The sequence below is a fragment of the Pipistrellus hanaki genome, assembly GCF_964339955.1.
Source record: "Pipistrellus hanaki genome assembly, chromosome: 2".
Classification (NCBI taxonomy): Eukaryota; Metazoa; Chordata; class Mammalia; order Chiroptera; family Vespertilionidae; genus Pipistrellus; species Pipistrellus hanaki.
The window spans coordinates 29,362,085-29,379,407 of NC_140504.1; the positions used below are offsets into that span (position 1 = coordinate 29,362,085).

A 17,323-nucleotide genomic window follows, 5' to 3' on the forward strand; every position below is an offset into this window, starting at 1 on the left:
GATCATCGGTCCATCTTACCTTCTGTAAGTTATTTAATGATTTATTAATGTTACTGCTGGATAAGGAATCCTGAATTGTATTAAGAAGTTATTTTTATAGTTCCCTTGAACCATTATTTAAATATCTTCTTCTTAAATTTTTACATACTTAGGTCTTTTATAAGCTGCTGACAAGGCCCCAGCAGTATGTTCTCTTAATCTTCCATAATTATTAGCACAGAACTTGCCCATAATGGGTGGTTTTAAAGCATTTCAACAAATGCTTTATAAAACACCTGAATTTCCTCAATTCTGACATTGAATTTACTGGAATATGTACTGTAACTCTTAAATATATTTTCAGGGGGGAAGCAAGGAGGGAGTTAAATAAAAAGAGACTTTCTAGTAAGTTGTACTCTGACTTCAAATATGTTAAGATGAAAGGGGGTCAGGGGCTTGTCAATTGTACTGACTACTATGCTTGCTGAAGTACCAACTGTTAAAGCCATAGTTTATCGCTTTCAACTGCACTCACATATGTACACATGGTAACCCAAAACTATAGAATTTTATTTGTCTAGGTATCTACGAAAATATGTATTCCAGGCCCCTAAAAAGATTTTAATCAAGATGACAACTACAAAGATCCCTTTTAGACCATAAAAGTTTCAGATGGCAAAAAAGAACTAACATTTATTTGTTAATTTTCTAGTAAAAAATTAATTTATCCTATGCAGGACCACATCACTGAAGCAGAGCAGGCCTGAGGTTTCTGTCCTACTGATGTTCATGTGCTGCTCTATCCTCCTCTCCATATATATATATATTCCCGACATATATTTAGGTCAAACTATTCAAATTCTGAGGCAAATGCATGAAAATGTATGACTTAAAAAGAGAAGATCTCAAAACTCAATAATGAGCTCAATCTTGACTCACAACGAACCCGTAATGGTCCCTGCAGGAAAGACAGCTTCTTCACAATATCACTCCTACCAAAGGAAACACTTCTTCTGGGAAAATGCAACATCCCAGGGTCAGAACAGCGTGGGGGAAAGAGGGTCGCCTAACCCATTCCAGGGGCAAATCACCAGCCAGAATAATGGATCGGTTGCTGAGAAAAATTGAAGCCAGACCCTCCTCACCCCTCAGTAGATCCATGTTTCTACAATGCGGCAAAGTTATGTTCTGAACAAAAGAACGGTGAGGGACTTACCCTCCTGCCAAGGAACTGTTCCTCTTTCATCAAGTTTTCAGAGGAACTGGGCAAGCTTGGCATCTCCCGAGGCTCTTCTTTGACATTCTGTCTTCTAAATGTGTGTCTGAAACACACACACACACAAACACAATGCACACATTTACTAGATTATTCTTTGAGCCACGACTCTCTGATATCTTTCCATTTTTAAATCTTTTTTATATATATTTTATTGATTTTTTTTTATTTTTTTTTTTTTTTTTTACAGAGAGGAAGGGAGAGAGATACAGAGTTAGAAGCATCAATGAGAGAGAATCATCGATCAGCTGCCTCTTGCACGCCCCCTACTGGGGATGTGCCCACAACCAAGGTACATGCCCTTGACCAGAATCAAACCCAGGACCCTTCAGTCCGCAGGCTGAGGCTCTATCCACTGAGCCAAACCGGTTTCAGCAACTCTCTAATATCTTTTGTGAGATGGCTTATTACTGGAAGACAGTAAGTTCTACTTAATAGAACATATCTGCCAACAATAGACAGTTAACTCATAATATGATAAAACACACTTTCCACTCAACTTGGACATCTGGGCTACCTTATAATTAATTCTGCAACAATTACCTTCTGGTGGGAATGGGGATTCGGATAAAGGCTTTGTACTTGAGCAGTTCTCTGTGAAATTCTTGAAAATGCTTGAATTTCCTTTTAACTTGCCATTTAAATTCCCCATGTGTTAATTCGATAGTGTAAAGATTGATACAACGTGCCTAAGGAGATAAATGAAAAGGATTGGTATTTTAGACAACAACAAAAATTCTGATGAACAGTAGCTAATTAATAAGTAACATGGAAGTACCCCTAAATCCAACCTATTTATTTTGTGTAAGTACTTAAGTAAGTAAAATGTTTTCAAAAACAACTAGTTACAGAATAATATTCTCTTAAATGTTTGTCTTATAATATTCATAAGACAAACACAGAATCTCACTAAAGACAAACTCCCACAAATCCTATTGCTCCAAACTTACATATACACACACATAGAGAGACACACACAGACACACACACACACACCTGAAACAAGAAACCAAGTCAAGGAGACAATGAGTGAAGGCCCTACTTAGCCATCAGGGATTGTCCAAAAGTATGAGCAGTGAGCAGACAGTAGGAGGGGTGAGAGGGAAGCTGGAGGAGTGGATCCCAGGAGCATTACCTTGGCCCACTTTTTGCCCTTCACAAAATGGCATTATACCTTCTTCTGAAATGCATTCCAAGGTCCCTCCTTGTCTACATCTTCCTGTCCTGAAGCCCCGCCCATAACCAAGAAGGTACAGGTGCATTAGAGGGAAGGGAGCACAAGATCTTCCTACCCTCAAAATATTTTCCCTAACAACTAAAATAATTCGAAACTATAACTTATGAAATGCAAATATATCTTGGCGACTAGTGAATTATTTCAATCAGAAGAGCTAACAGCCCCGGGGAATATAAATTTTGATATAGTAGAAGGTGTCATGAGATGGAGGGATATTTATAAATAAAGCACAGGAGTTCTTAAAGGAAGATCCATAGTGTTTGAGGGGAGGGGTGCAGGAATTAAAGTGGTGAGGAGGAAGTGGGGGAGGGGAAAAGGTACTCTGGACCACCTAGAGGACACTAGGCCCTGCCAGGAGACTTGGGTGTCATAGATGCTGGGAATGGGACAGAGTAAATGTCTCCTACTCTGCTAGTTTATCCAGGTTGCGGTGTCAGCAATCTCATGAATGATTCCTGGCCTGTGGCCATTGGTTACTGGTATTTGTCATATATTTCAAATTTCTAAAGCACAACCACTCTGTATTGATATACAATATGAAACACAAGTATGGGAGTCTATGTAATTTGTGCTCTTAAATCTGAAGTCCAACCATATCAATGATAAATATTCAAATTTAGCACTTGCTTTGCATCTAGTTAGGATCCATGATGGTTATTACAACTGGAAATTAAATGAACAAAGTTCTAGGTCTGATTCTATATGCTGCCTTTCTCCTTGCATCACCTTGTATAGTGCTAAAAAAACAAACAAAAAACAAAACAAACAAAAAAACGATGCAGGAAAACTCAGAATGGCCAGAAACTTCACATTCAAGTGAAAAATGCTCAATTTAAGGTAAGTCAAATAAATAAGAAAAATTATGCAATGTAAGCAAGCTGTCACATTTCTTAGGATTCTACTTCCCAGTCTAAGAAAATGAAATACTTAATCAAAGATTGCAAATGCCAAGTTTTTTCTGTCACCGATAAACCCTATGTGTTTTGTACACTAAATTTCTTCACAATTGTGAGGCAGTATGGTGCAATGGAAACAGCCTGCCACAACCTTTTTGAAAAATTTTAAAGGTCTGAAATTCTTTGATGCAGCCTGCCAGCTGGGAAGCCTCAACCACATGTTGGACAACATCCCAGCAGAATTACTGGAATTCTTTGGAACTGGAATAATTTGAGGAGTCTTAATAAAGGAACTGCCTGCCAGTGAAGATGTTACAGGGCTAAGAAACCATAAAGAAAGGACAGTCACCTGGGACTTGTGAAGACATCCCTGGTTTTAAAGGGACAAATGGCAGAACAACTGGCAGGATCAGGAGCTGGAATGGAAGGAGAGATCTGTGGATGCTTTGGTGGGGAGATGGGGGCCTTTGGTCAAGAGACACAGCCATCCTGGGTGACCTCAATCTCTTACCTGGGCTCTCCAAGAGGATAAAGCAGAGAGCAGGTTGGGGCAGGTGGGTGGAGGAGCAGCTAGAGGGGCAGGTGGAAGATCGCCATCCTGGGAGGGCAGGTGATAACACCTGTCTCATCAGGTTGTCACAAGAGTGAAAAGAGAAGTGCTTAGCCATGAACTGGCACAGAGGATGTACTGATTCATCAGAAAAGGGGTCATTTTATTTGCCTGGAATCACACTCCATCTGCAAGAATTTAGTTCATATTTCTCTGTAAATGAAACACTAAGTACAATAGTATATGGATAATCCTTAGCTTTCTCATACAGACTAAGGTAAAGAGGTGAAGGAAGTAAGAAGTACAAATTGGATGTTATAGAATAGTCATGGGGATGTAAAGTGTAGCAAAGGGAATACAGGCAATATTCTAATAACTATGTATGGCCTCAGATGGGTACAAGATTTACTGTGGTTGATCACTTAGGAAGATATATAGTGTCTAATCACTGATATGTATACCAGAACTAATGTGATATTGTATGTCAACTGTAATTGAAAAATAAAATGCATAAAATAAAACAGAACTAAGCCAAACTCATTGGACTAACAGAAGAGTGTATGCAAAGAGAGAAGTTTGTGGTTTGGTGGCTTCAATGTTTGTATAATACAATATATAATACTAGGGGCCCGTTGCAGGAAGATTCCTGCAAGAATAGGGCTTTGGGTGGGCTGTTCTCCCACCACCACCACCTCTCCCGCCTCTATCCCTCCCCTCCCCACCTCGCTTTCCCTGCGGCCTTTACCCCCCAGGTCCAAGCTTTTTCTCCACTACCGCCCGCCCCGTCCACCCCACCCGTGCTTTCCCTCCCACAGCCACCTTGCTTTCTGCTTTTCCTCCCTCTTCCTTCTACTGTGTTTCCCAGAAAATAAAACATCTTCCAAAAATAAGACCTACTTACAGGTTTCCTTCTGAGTGAAATATAAGACACCCCTCTCCCCCGAAAATAAGGCCCTCCCTAGGCTCTGACTTCTCTAAATACAATCTTTCCAACATGATTGCTATGGATGAAACTGCAGTGTTTATGGGCCAATTATCTCAAACAACAATTGAACAGCGGGGTGCCTCCTTAGTGTACATTCTCTCCACTGCTTATGAAAGTGCACGTGTTTCCTGTATTTTGGCAATTCATCTGGATGGCACTAAAATCCCACCTTTAATCATTTCTAAGGGCAAGAAGGAAAAGATTGAACGTGTTTTGGGCGTTTTTATTATTGAAACTGAAAAAGCCTGGGCCACACAAGCAGTTATAAGGAAGTGGGCCAATTTAATGCTGCCGCTTGTTATGCAAGGGAGCCAAAGAGGTCTGCTAGTCTGGGATGCAGCCAGCACTCACCGCACTAAAGACATGAAGACATTTCTTCACGAAAGAAAAATAGATCAGATAATGATTCCTGCAGGAATGACGGCCTATCTCCAGACTCTTGATATTGCAATAAACAAGCCATTCAAAGACAATTTGTGCATGGAAATTAATGACTACATTGAAAATAGAATAGAGAGAAATCAGCGTGGAAACTTTGTGAAACCTAAACTGCAAGAAGTTGTGTCTTGGGTGAAGAATTCATGGGAGAAATCACTGACAGTTGCATTGCAAATGTATTGCTAGCAGGCTACCTTGACAAGAAGTACTCATTTAAAGACAGTGCTATTGCTAAACATGAGAGATTTGGTCCACTGATTCTGAAAGAAATGGAGTCACAAGAAATTCACCAGGAAATTCAGGAATTGGATTGTTATGATGATGTTCCAGAAGATGATGACATGATTGTCATTGATTAAATGAGTAAATTCTTGATACTGTAGGATTCAGTTTGTCTGGTTTGTGTTGACTACTACCGTACTACTGTACCGTATACAGGTAATACATTTCCTTTATTTTCATTTAACAATAAATGTGTACTGTATTCTTCTTCATGGAAAAATAAGACATCCCCTGAAAATAAGACCTAGCACATCTTTGGGAGAAAAAATTAATATAAGACACTGTCTTATTTTCGGGGAAACAGGGTATGCTGTCTTCAGTCTTCACTCCTCCCTCCCTCAGCATATGCAAATTAACTGTCATCTTTGTTGGGTTAATTTGCTTATTCATTCTGATTGGCTGTGGGTATAGCGAAGGTATGGTCACTTATCATTTTTCTCTTTTATTAGTGTAGATACTTGTATAATATTATGTATATTATTATTAAATTTTCATAACAAGCCTGGAAGATAGGCACTATTATGCCCATTATTCAGATGAGGACACTGAGAAACTGAGAAGTTAACTAACTTATGAGAGATCACAAAGCAAAGACAGGAAGGAATTAAACCCTGCAGTCTGGCTCTGAGATTACAGTTAACCCCCACATTACTGCCTCTCAGTTTAAAATCTGGTAGGCCAATAAGAAGGCAAATGTCATCTTAGAGACATTTCTGGGTGGTGTTGCTCAATGGTAAACCAGAGAGATATTGACCCAACTCATAGGAAGAGCCTAGAGCAAGCATGTCAAACTCACAGACGGCAGGCCACATGCCTCATTTAAATGGCTATGAGTTTTACATGTTTGGCTTAGAGGAAAGGCTGTACACCAAGGTGGGTGGAAACTACAAGTTAGGACATGCATAGGCAGGTGGGGACAGAGCACTAGGCAAAGCCATCAGGACCCAGGAAGTACGTGTCACCCTCCCAAAGTCAAAGAGGAAGGGAAGGCAAAGCCTGCCGGGGCAGGAGGGTCACTCTACAGCTCCCCTGAGGCAGGAGACAATGGTGGCCTTACTCTGCAGTGGCCTTTCTCTGCAGTGGCCAGAGCTCACTCTGAGGAACAAAAGCCAACACTTTGCAGCAACTTTCCGTGTCTGTCCAACTTGGCAACTGCAAAATCTAGGCAGAAACAGGCAAGTGCAGCTACTCTAACAGCTTCTCCTAGTCCACTCCACTTCAAAGGTTATGAAGATGTTTTACTTCCAAGGCCTTTCCAGGCCTCAGAGGGAAAACTTGTGCCTGGGGCCCAAAGGACGTGTGCCAGGAACTAACCAGAGAGGCAGAATATGCCAGCAGAATTTTCTCAGCTGTACTTTTGGGTAATGGCACTAGCCACTGCAGTATCCTATTTTGTTTCTTTTTTGCTATTGTTTTTTTTTTTTTTTTCAAGAGCTAGGTAGCATCATTCTATTCTTGCTAAACATGCACTAGGAAAGCTACACTTTGCTGGCATTCTAGGGGGAATGGTCATGCCCCCGAAATCCACATTGAACAGAAAACTATGGGTGAGAAAGACTAGGAGAGGCACTTTGCAATTTATTAAACTTCTACATTGCCTTAAATGCTTTTTAAAAAAAGTATTTTCCAGGATAGGGAAAGAGGCATGAGACTAAAGACTAAATGGGAAGAAAGCAAAATCTTGAGAGGTGATGAGGACTTGGAAGTGATAAACTCAAACCAAAACATACAAACAAGCAGAAAGCTAACACACAGGCATAGCCAGGAGAAAGGAAAATGGAAATCAGGGTGTCCTTTCATACACATCGACTAATACAAGTTGAATCCATAAAGGCGCTGACCCTCGTTGTAGACGTAAAGCGCTCCACTTCCAGGACCTGGGCTTTTATTGGACAGCGAGAGAGGTAGGGCTGTACGTTAGGCTCCTTAAATCCTTGAGTCTTATAAACAGCAGAGAAAGGGATATACACTAAAAAATAAAGAAATAAAGTTATTGCAAGAACACAATGATGTTGCAAGAATACATGACAGCAACATAACTTGCCTTTTGCAGGCATTTTTTTTTTTTTTTTTTTTTTTAGAATCATAATGTGCAACAATGAGAAAAGAGTTAACAAAAGTCTTAGTCCAGTGTTGCCACACCAGCAAGGAAGATCAATCATTTGCTGGTTATTTCAAATTTGTGCCCTGCCAAGCCGTGCAGATAAACTCTCTTCTCCTGGTCATTACCTTCTTGTGTCTTGGGATCGCTGGGAGACACTTCGTAGTCCACCTCCTCTCCCTCAAAGTGGAGCTCCCGCGTGTCCAGGTTTTCTATCAAATTACTCATGTCGGCAGCGATTTTCTGCAGCACGGATGTATTTATTGTTGGCTCAGTTGTTAGTGACATGCTGGCTTCGGACAGAGTAAAAGCAAAGGGGCTGGGAAAGAAGAAAAGGACTTATTATTTGGGTCAATTAAAATCCTATTTCCAATTTAAATACAGCCTGTAGAAACCACTAGGTCTATGTACGCCCCGGTTATCTCAAACAACCTCTCAATTTATTTTCCCGTTTAACGTGAAAGGACTCCTAACTTATAAAGTCAACTGGAGTTGGATACCTAATTGTAAAACAAGCAAGATAAAGAAATACCACATTGAGTAAAGGTTAACATATATCTCATCCGATTTTATTAACATGAATAAGTGAAGAGAGACTCAAGGGGAGATTGGTTAGGGAATGATTATTCCAAAAAAGAACAGATTAACTCAAATACATGGCAAAAAAGAATATATAAAAAATAAGCAACTTGAGCTGGGACCGATTTGGCTCAATGGATAGAGCGTCGGCTTGGGGACTGAAGGGTCCCGGGTTCAATTCTGGTCAAGGGCCTGTACCTTGGTTGCTGGCATATCCCCATAGGGGGTGTGCAAGAGGCAGCTGATCAATGACTCTCTCTAATCGATGTTTCTAACTCTCTATCTCTCTCCCTTCCTCTCTGTATAAAAATCAATAAAATATATTAAAAAAAAATAAGCAACTTGAAATATTTTATTTTTTAAAACTTTATTGTTGAAAGTATTACAAATGTCCCCCTTCCACCACCACCCCCCACTAATAACCCCCTCTACGTTGCTCCCCTCCACCATACCCCCAGGTCTTCACCACATATTGTCTGTGTCCACAGGTTATTTTTCTAAAGAATATTTAAGTCATTTTATAATAATTTCAATATGTAGATTTTAAAATAATATTGTGATAGCGTAACCTTTCTACATTTGCTCTGAAGGTGACATTTCAAGCAAACTTTATACTAACTTTTGAGATAGGTTTTGGCCATTACATGAGTTATAATGACGTACATGTCTTGAAAGGTAATTGATTAATATACCTATTCCTAAAGATACAAGAGGTGCTAGAATTATACTTCTCTCCTTTTTTAAGAAAACTGGTTCTATTTCATTCCGACATTTAATAACACAAGTCGCTGCACACCAGTACCCAGGGAAGAGGAGTTCATATCGATTTCATTTTTCATTTAAAATACTGAGATTTAAGCCTTGAGCATTGTCATCAGAGTTGGATGAAAAATCCGTCTTGCCTGAAATAACCTCTCTGTTACAACCGGGACCTAAAAGAGGAGGGCGCCCTTACCCGGAACTCCTCCACACATGCTCATCTATTACTGCAAATCACAAACATTTACTGAGCTCTGCCCATCCTTCACTCTCTGTGAGATGCAATGAGTGAATATGCAAAGATCAGAAGGCTGGTCCCTGTGACTAAGGAATGTCTGACGTGGGTGAGGGAAAGAAGCTACATAACCTCAAATTTATCCCTGGCCTCCTCCAAGGACTTGGCCTTCTTGAGAATGGCATGTGCTGAGGGGAAGACACTTAGCCGGGTTTTTTCCTGCAGGTGCTCTCAAAAAGCTGGGGAAGGGGGGTGGAATGCTAAGAGATAGTCTTTGGATCGTGAGCAGCAGTTAATATAACTCAACAAGTCTGTAAAACCTATACTGCTGTGTCTGGTAAAAAGAGATCTTGGCTGGGAGTATAAGAAAGTGGTTCTGGTTTGGCTGGATATATATAATTAACATAACTAAGTTATATCTGAGCTATGTGATCAATCACGTTTCTTTCTCTGTGTTGGCTGAAAGGAAGCCTGGAGCCAAATCTGTGGCTTATTATTAGCAAAATATAGGACTCTCCTTGTCTACATTGCTTCCCTTCAACATTCTCTCCCACTTCGAGTGTATATTGTAATAACATACTACTGCTTAGCAGTACCTGGTTTAGTGATAATACATTCTATGCACTATCACATTGAGCCTCAATAATAAATCTGTGAAGGGTTATTTCTTTTGAAGATAACAAGAGTTTGTCATCCCTCCTTTCGAGACAAGAAAACCAAGGCATTAAAAGATTGGGTTAACGTGACAAATACTTTGGACAACCTGGTCCAGGTCACATAGGAGAAGGGATCTGAAAGCAGTTCTCTCTGATCCAAGAGTTGATGTTCTCACCCTTGGTCTTTATCTTCCTGCATATTTTGGGTAGATAATGTAAGTGCCCCTGGAATAGATGGAAGTTTTAGTAAAGCACATGTTTGGGCAAGGAACAAACTCAAATGAAAAAGATAGGAGGAAATAGATTTCTCTTGCAGCTCAGCACCAAAAGATGAAGCCATTTAAATTCTCAGGGCCTTGGTTTCCTCCTCTATAAATTAAGGAGGTTGAGCCATTTCATCTCTAGAGAACCTCTAACCCTAACTATAGCAAAAAAGATGCTATATAAATTTTTCAGCTTCCCTTTACAATATAATAAATAACCTTTCCCTTATATCAATAAATTAAGCCAAATAGTTTTCATATAAATAGGAGAAGCAGAATGTTCTTTAACCTGCACAAATTAATTGAACTCTGCTAGAGTAGGAGCTGTTGCTTCTACTCACAAATAAAATATTTATTTCCTTCCCTCTTCATTCAACAAACACTTATGAGATGCTGACCATGACCCAGGTCTTGCTTTGTTTAAAATCCAAGGCAATGAAAAACTTTTAGAGGAAATGAGACAAGGAAAATCAATTAAGAAATTATATAATCTCATTGATGTTTGTGAATTCATAAAGCGTTTAGGTATTTTCTATCGATTAAACGATCTTATGATTAACTCTGCCGACGTTCTTAGCATAGCAAAGGAAAACAAGAGTTACTCCAAATGACTTTCCTTTTGGAGAGAGTGTTAATGTTAAAAATGAATGTTAAACTTGAGATGTACAGAAACCAGAATAATCTATACACGGTATATAATTGGAATAAACACTACAGAGTCACTGGATCAAGCTAAAATAAATATCTTAGTTCAGATAGAGAGAAAAGAAACATAAAACATGTGAAAAATTTAAAGGAGAATGAGAAAAGAAACAGGAATCCTCTTATTTATCCTCAAGTGTTTACTTGTGCTAAGCACAATTTTAGCACAGTTATTTTATTTAATACTCACAATGATGCTACCTGGTATTTACGATTGTTCTGAAAGATTTAGTTAAGTAACTTGTCCAAGGCCAGTCAATTTGTGTCTGTGTTGAGTTCATAAAGCAGACTTGTCTAACTGAAATCTCATGAACTTGGTTACAGAGGTTTAAAACATTGATTTTATGTTATGGGCTTGAATGTCTATAAATTAATCTTTTATATGAAGTTTAGATTATATAACAACAAAATATATGCTCTACTTTCATCACCAGATCTTGGAAAAGAGCTTACTAGCCCCCCAAGTCATTACTATTATGGAAATAACATATCCCTACAACCTCCTAAATTTCTTCTTAGCCTTTGATTTTTATGGTTCATAATATCTTATAAGATCATGTGGATTTCAGTGAAATCAAAGGGTTTACAGATTTGTTCATGTTTTTTTCTGAGAACTTTACCACTTAATGAAAAGTGAACCAAATGATTTGTCCATCATTGCCTTCACTTCTGTCCATGGTTGCCTTGTGTTGACACCTCATTCAACAATTATATTGCTGGTATCATTCTTAAATATCAACTATAAGGCCATCTATACTCCTAGTCAAATCTTCATTAATTAGCCCTGTTTTCTGTCAGCTAAAATAATTTATAATAGTGGGTGTGCAGCTGCCACAGTTTCAACCTATCTTAACCAGAAACAGGATAAGGGCTTCAGTGTTTATACTTGAGATAATGTAATTGATTTTGTAACCTCCTTATAAAATTATACTGCAAGATTATTATCTCTTTTGGTACCAAGTAGAGATGGTGCCCATGGAGCAATAACAGCAGCTGTGTTTTATTTCTGTTTGCATCTGTATCTGGGAAGCAAATAGGGTTGTGTGTGTTTTTTTTCCTGGTGTTGAATACTGGAATTAAAATTCTTTGCAGGGAACACTTAATTACCTCCAGTTTTTCAGTGTTGAAATCAGAGAAAGCTAGAGTTTTCCTCTGATCTTAATTTTCCAAACGATTGCCAAGTAGAACATCAAAAGGAGTAGATATTTTCCTTTCCAAATAGCCCATACATAAACATTGCCTTAGACAAAATACAATAATAAGATTATCGACCGTGACTATTAATATTAAAACAAATATTAGCATTAGCCAATATTCGTTGAGTATGTACCATATGACGGGCATTGTACCAGAGAAATTAACTGCATAATCTTATTGAATCCTCACAACAATCTTAGAAGTTGGGGCCCATTGTTACCCCCCATTTTTAAGATGAGAGAACAAAAGAAAGTGAGCAACTTGCCCAGGGCTACTCAGCTGGGAAGTGATAGAGCTGGACCAACCCTGGTTTATCTGACTCCAAAGTCCAGCTATTTACCCAGTCATAGGTGGCAGGAAGGTTGACACCAGAAGACTTTACTCCTTTTCCTATCTAATAAAAGAGAAACATGCAAATTGACCATACCTCTCCTATGCCCACAAGCCACATTCACCAGTCAATCAGGAGTGAGTATGTAAATTAACCCAACCAAGATGTCAGCTAATTTGCATATCCAGGCACAGAGTGAAGACTGAAAACAGTGTAGAAGAAAGCCAAGTGAAGCTATGGAAAAGCAAGTAGGCAAGATAGAAGGGAGGGAATCAGACCACCAAAGGAAGCCCTATTGTAGGAATCTTCCTGCAATGGGCCTCTAGTTTGATATATGCTTGAAAAACAATTCAAAGGAGGAACAGCAATAACAAAAGACTCAAGATTCATTCTGTGATTTACTTCTTCTTTTCTTAAATTCTCATCTGAGGATATTTTTCCATTGATTTTTAGAGAGTGTGGAAGAGAGAGGAAAAGACAGGGAGAAACAAGGCCCCAAAGGAGCCTACAACCGAGAAGCATGCCTTTGACCAAAATTGAACCTTTGGTCCGCAGGCTGACCTCTATCCACTGAGCCAAACTGGCTAGGGGGTGTGATTAACTTATTGCTTTTCTTTCTAAAATAACATGAAAATTCCCCCATAGTTTTTCAATACGTTATTTGTGCTTACTAAGAGAAACAAATACAATGGACTTTTAAGCCCCAAATCACATCTTAATGTATGAATGTAAAATGAATTCTAATTAGGTCATTTAAAAACAAACTGAGTCATGAGGATTTCTTGTTTTCCCATTATTCATGATGATAAAATTAATTGGTGGATCCATACTCCATCACCTCCCCAAACACATACAGCAATGATTTGTATAGAACTGACTTGCTCCCTGGAATGCAAAATTCATAAATGTGGATTCAAGTACTAAACTCAATCTCTAGTGATATAATAAGTCTTGGATAAAAATTTCTTGAGTTTAGCTGACTTTGAATAAAGTAAATGATATCACATTTCACATTCCAGATTATATATTTTGAGAAAATAACACATTAAAAAAAAATGACTCTTGATGTTTACTTGGATTTTGGAGGATTGTTATTTTTTTTATAAAAAAAGAACATCAGTTCCACAAATATTTATGGAGAGCTTCCTATGAACCTTGGACAGAAAATAACATGTCAGTGATATAAGGGACAGATCAGATGACCAGGCTCATTATATGCTTATTATCAGTGTAACCTTGGCAACTAACAACCTCCCAGGATTCAGCTTCTGTTCTATGAGATGGACACAGTGTAGACTTGCTATTAAGTTTGATAACAAACACTGTCTCCTTTCTGGGCTTTATATTTAATCTGATCTTGAAGCCACAAAAGCCCAGTGAACTCCCACATATTTAGCTTTCTTTCCTGGTTTCCTACCAAAGCCTCCATTTGGCCTAACACTGACACTGCTTTTCTTCCCGAGATGTCAAAATTGGAGATGATGGTGGTAAATGATCTGGACTCCCTGGCTCCACAGAACAGGATTGGAGCCCATGTTCTCTCTTTTCCCTAGCTAAAGACAACAACAAATCTACAGTTATATAAATCCTTTCTCAATTCTCATGATTTTGCCTAAATCCTTTGACCTCCTTGGTTGGCCTTTAATCTCTACCATGAGCTTTCTTAGTCATTTCCAGTGATGTGTCCTAGAGTTAAATAGCACCCTATTTGCAGTAGTAACTAGCTTATTCTACCTCATCTCAGTCATATCTTTGAATTTAAACAGATGTTTTATTTCCAGAAGCATACCTAAATGTTAAGAGAAATTTTGTCTATTTCAAATATGAGTGGATGGGAAAATATTATGTTATTTATTAAATGCTTCCTTAGGGCCAGTCACTGAACACACATTACAAGTATCACTTCTAAACTTTACAATAATCTCATTTAGAATCAAGGATGTGGAGCCATAGCAGCTTCCTGAGGCTGTACCCTTGGAGGGGTGGGGCTGGCCCCGTGTATGGGCTGCACATGGTGGCTCTGTCCCACCTGCCTCTCTGGCCTCTGTCCCTGGCTCAAGGGACATCCCCATCACCACCGCTTTCACATCTTTCCTAGCATCCCCAGCCATTTTCCTCCTTCCTGGCTGAGGGCAGGCCTTTGGCACAACCTCTACGATACCACAGCAGGAGCTCCAGTGGCTACAGTGTTCAGGCTCCACCCAACTCTGGCTAGACCCACAAGGACACTAGCTCATCCTGAAACTTCTGAATTCAGGGAAAATGCTAGAACCTGACTTTCTCAGGAGTTGTGTTCGAATGGTTGTGGGGATGAGGGATAGGGGATGGGGGTGGGAACCAAACCACACAACCTGTGAGAATAGGGGCATTAAGGATCTGGCAGATGTATGCCTCTCTGTATTTCTCCTTGCCTGACTGGGTCATGAGGATTTCTTGTTTTCCCATTATTCATGATGATAAAATTAACTGGTGGATGCATACTCCGTTATCTCCCCAAACACACTATACAGCAATGATTTGTATAGAACTAACTTGCTCCCTGAAATGCAAAATTCATAAATGTGGATTCGAGTACTAAACTCAATCTCTAGTGATATAATAAGTCTTGGATAAATATAACTAGTCTGGAAGCTAACCTATGTGGTCGAATCAGCTAGCTGAGTTTTGTGAAGCTATGGTAATGCACTGTCTGTGTATGTCCCTGCCTCTCTTCTCTTCTCTCCTCACTCTTGCTGTTCTCAGTAAAGTCTATCTTAGTTTGGGCTCTATTATCCAGGAAACTTGGACTAGGAACCAGCCCAGCTAGGAACCATTAAACATCCTATCTCCTGCAGAATTCCATTTTGTGCTGAAGTAGAAATAAAAAATAAACTCATACAGTACCTACATATGCTGCCTCCAAGAGACCCACTTTAGCATGAAAGACAAAAACAGACTGAAAGTAAAGGGAAGGAAAAAAGGTATTTAATGCAAATGAAAACAAAACAAAAAAGGTGGGATAGCAATACTTACTTTGCACAAAATAGTCTTTAAAACAAAGACTATAATAAGAAACAAAGAAGATCAAACAATTCCACTTCTGGGTATTTATTTAAAGAAACCCAAAGCACTAACTCAAAAAGTCGTTTGTTTCTCTATGTTCACTGAAGCATTACCAAGAGCCAAGATATGGAAGCAACCTAAGTGTCTGTCCATTGATCAACTAATGGACAAAAAAGAGGTAATACATAGAGACATGGGATATTACGTGGCCATACAAAAAATGAAATCTTGCCATCTGTGACAACATGCATGGACCAAAAGTTTATTTTGCTAAGTGAAATAAGTCAGACAGAGAAAAACAAATACCATATAATTTCACATATATGTTGAATCTATAAAGCAAACAAATAAAACAGAAACCATCTTGTAGATAGAACATTTTTATGGTTGTCAGATGGGAAGGGGTCTTTTGGGGATGGGTGAAAAAGAAGAAGGAATTAAAATGAGCAAATTGCCATTTGTAGAACAATCACAGGGATGTAAAATACAGCATAGGGAATATAGTGGATAATATTGTAATAACTATGTATGGTATCAGATGGTACTAGCCATATGGGGTGATCACTTCATAAGTCATATAAATGTCTAACCACAATATGTTATACACCTGAAACACATATAATATTAGTCTCAACTGTAATTTAAAAGTAAAAAGTTGTTTTTAAAAAATGACTTTAAGAAAAATTTTCTTTCACTAGCTCTGAATACTAAATAAAGATTTTTCTTATTGAGCACAATGATGCTTTTGTACAAAAACATGTCAATCACAGATCTATAGATATTAATTCAAGGATCTTAATACAATCATTTTTACTATTATTGATTATTTTTCTTAATAATGATCTTTGTATCTTATGTTATCAATCCCATTTAGCTAGAAGAACCTATGTTCCCTCATATTGTCCTTATTAAACATTAAAATGCTTTCCAACTGTTTAAATTCTGATTCCTTTTTTCACTTCCCTCCAAAGGAATGAGCAAACAATCTCTGATAGTGTCAGTTTAATTAGCATAGAGAGTGTTTCAATGATCCATGAATTTCACCTATGAGAAGAATGAAATTGGCAAACACATGGGTAAACTCCTCTAGACATTCTCCCGTGCTAATAAGCTCTCAAATTTTGTCACAGCTGCTGGTAAACACAGCAAATCTCAACTTTTTACTTATGTGTAATACTGTTTGTTGAGGCAACAGAGTACCATGAAAAGTATATAATTTTGAATCAAAGAGCTTGAATTATGGTAAAACAAGTTATTTACAGCTCTTAAGTCTCAGTTTCCAAATGTGTAAAATGGAGGCAATACTATTCAAATAAGGATTGTAAGAATTAAATGGTACAAAGTGTGTGGCTTAGAGCTTGGGCTATGGTAAATGCTGAAATAACGTTTGTAGATCCTATATCCTCAGCTATTCCAAGAGCTACAAGACCTCTGTCCAATATCCATGTACCCATACTGTAATTCAGTTCCCTCCTGAATACAGGAATTAGCAGCCAGAGTTGTATTCTGAAGATGGTCTGATGTTGCCCACTGTAGAAAACACTGCTACAGACATCCAGAAGCAAAGTGGATTAAACTAATGTAGGTGCTCCCTTTCCCACTACAAACATAGAACTTCTGAATAAATGGTCATCATTTTTAGAAAATATATAGTGAAGGATAAAAGCAGAGAGAGCAACAACAAAAACAAGAATGAAGGAATGCTTTCAGTTTCTCAGAATGAAGGAACAAATTAAAGTCAGATGGATATACGGGAACTGAAGCTGAAGAAGCCCAAAGGGTTTGATCTTGGATAAAGGGTCTGGGATTACTTTT

The 17,323-nt window shown here is 38.6% G+C and overlaps 1 protein-coding gene across 1 annotated transcript in view; it reads right to left on the reverse strand.

Annotated features, from left to right (window-relative positions):
• The window catches only part of PLD1 (phospholipase D1), a 193,974-nt gene that overhangs the window by 101,272 nt on the left and 75,379 nt on the right, over positions 1–17,323 (reverse strand). The window contains exons 2-5 of the mRNA XM_084874150.1: positions 7,873–8,063; positions 7,485–7,612; positions 1,799–1,944; positions 1,196–1,301 (exon numbers count right to left, since the gene is read on the reverse strand). Of these exons, the coding sequence (XP_084730276.1) occupies positions 1,196–1,301; positions 1,799–1,944; positions 7,485–7,612; positions 7,873–8,032 (540 nt within the window). The 5' untranslated portion in view covers positions 8,033–8,063. The remainder of the gene's footprint in view (positions 1–1,195; positions 1,302–1,798; positions 1,945–7,484; positions 7,613–7,872; positions 8,064–17,323) is intronic.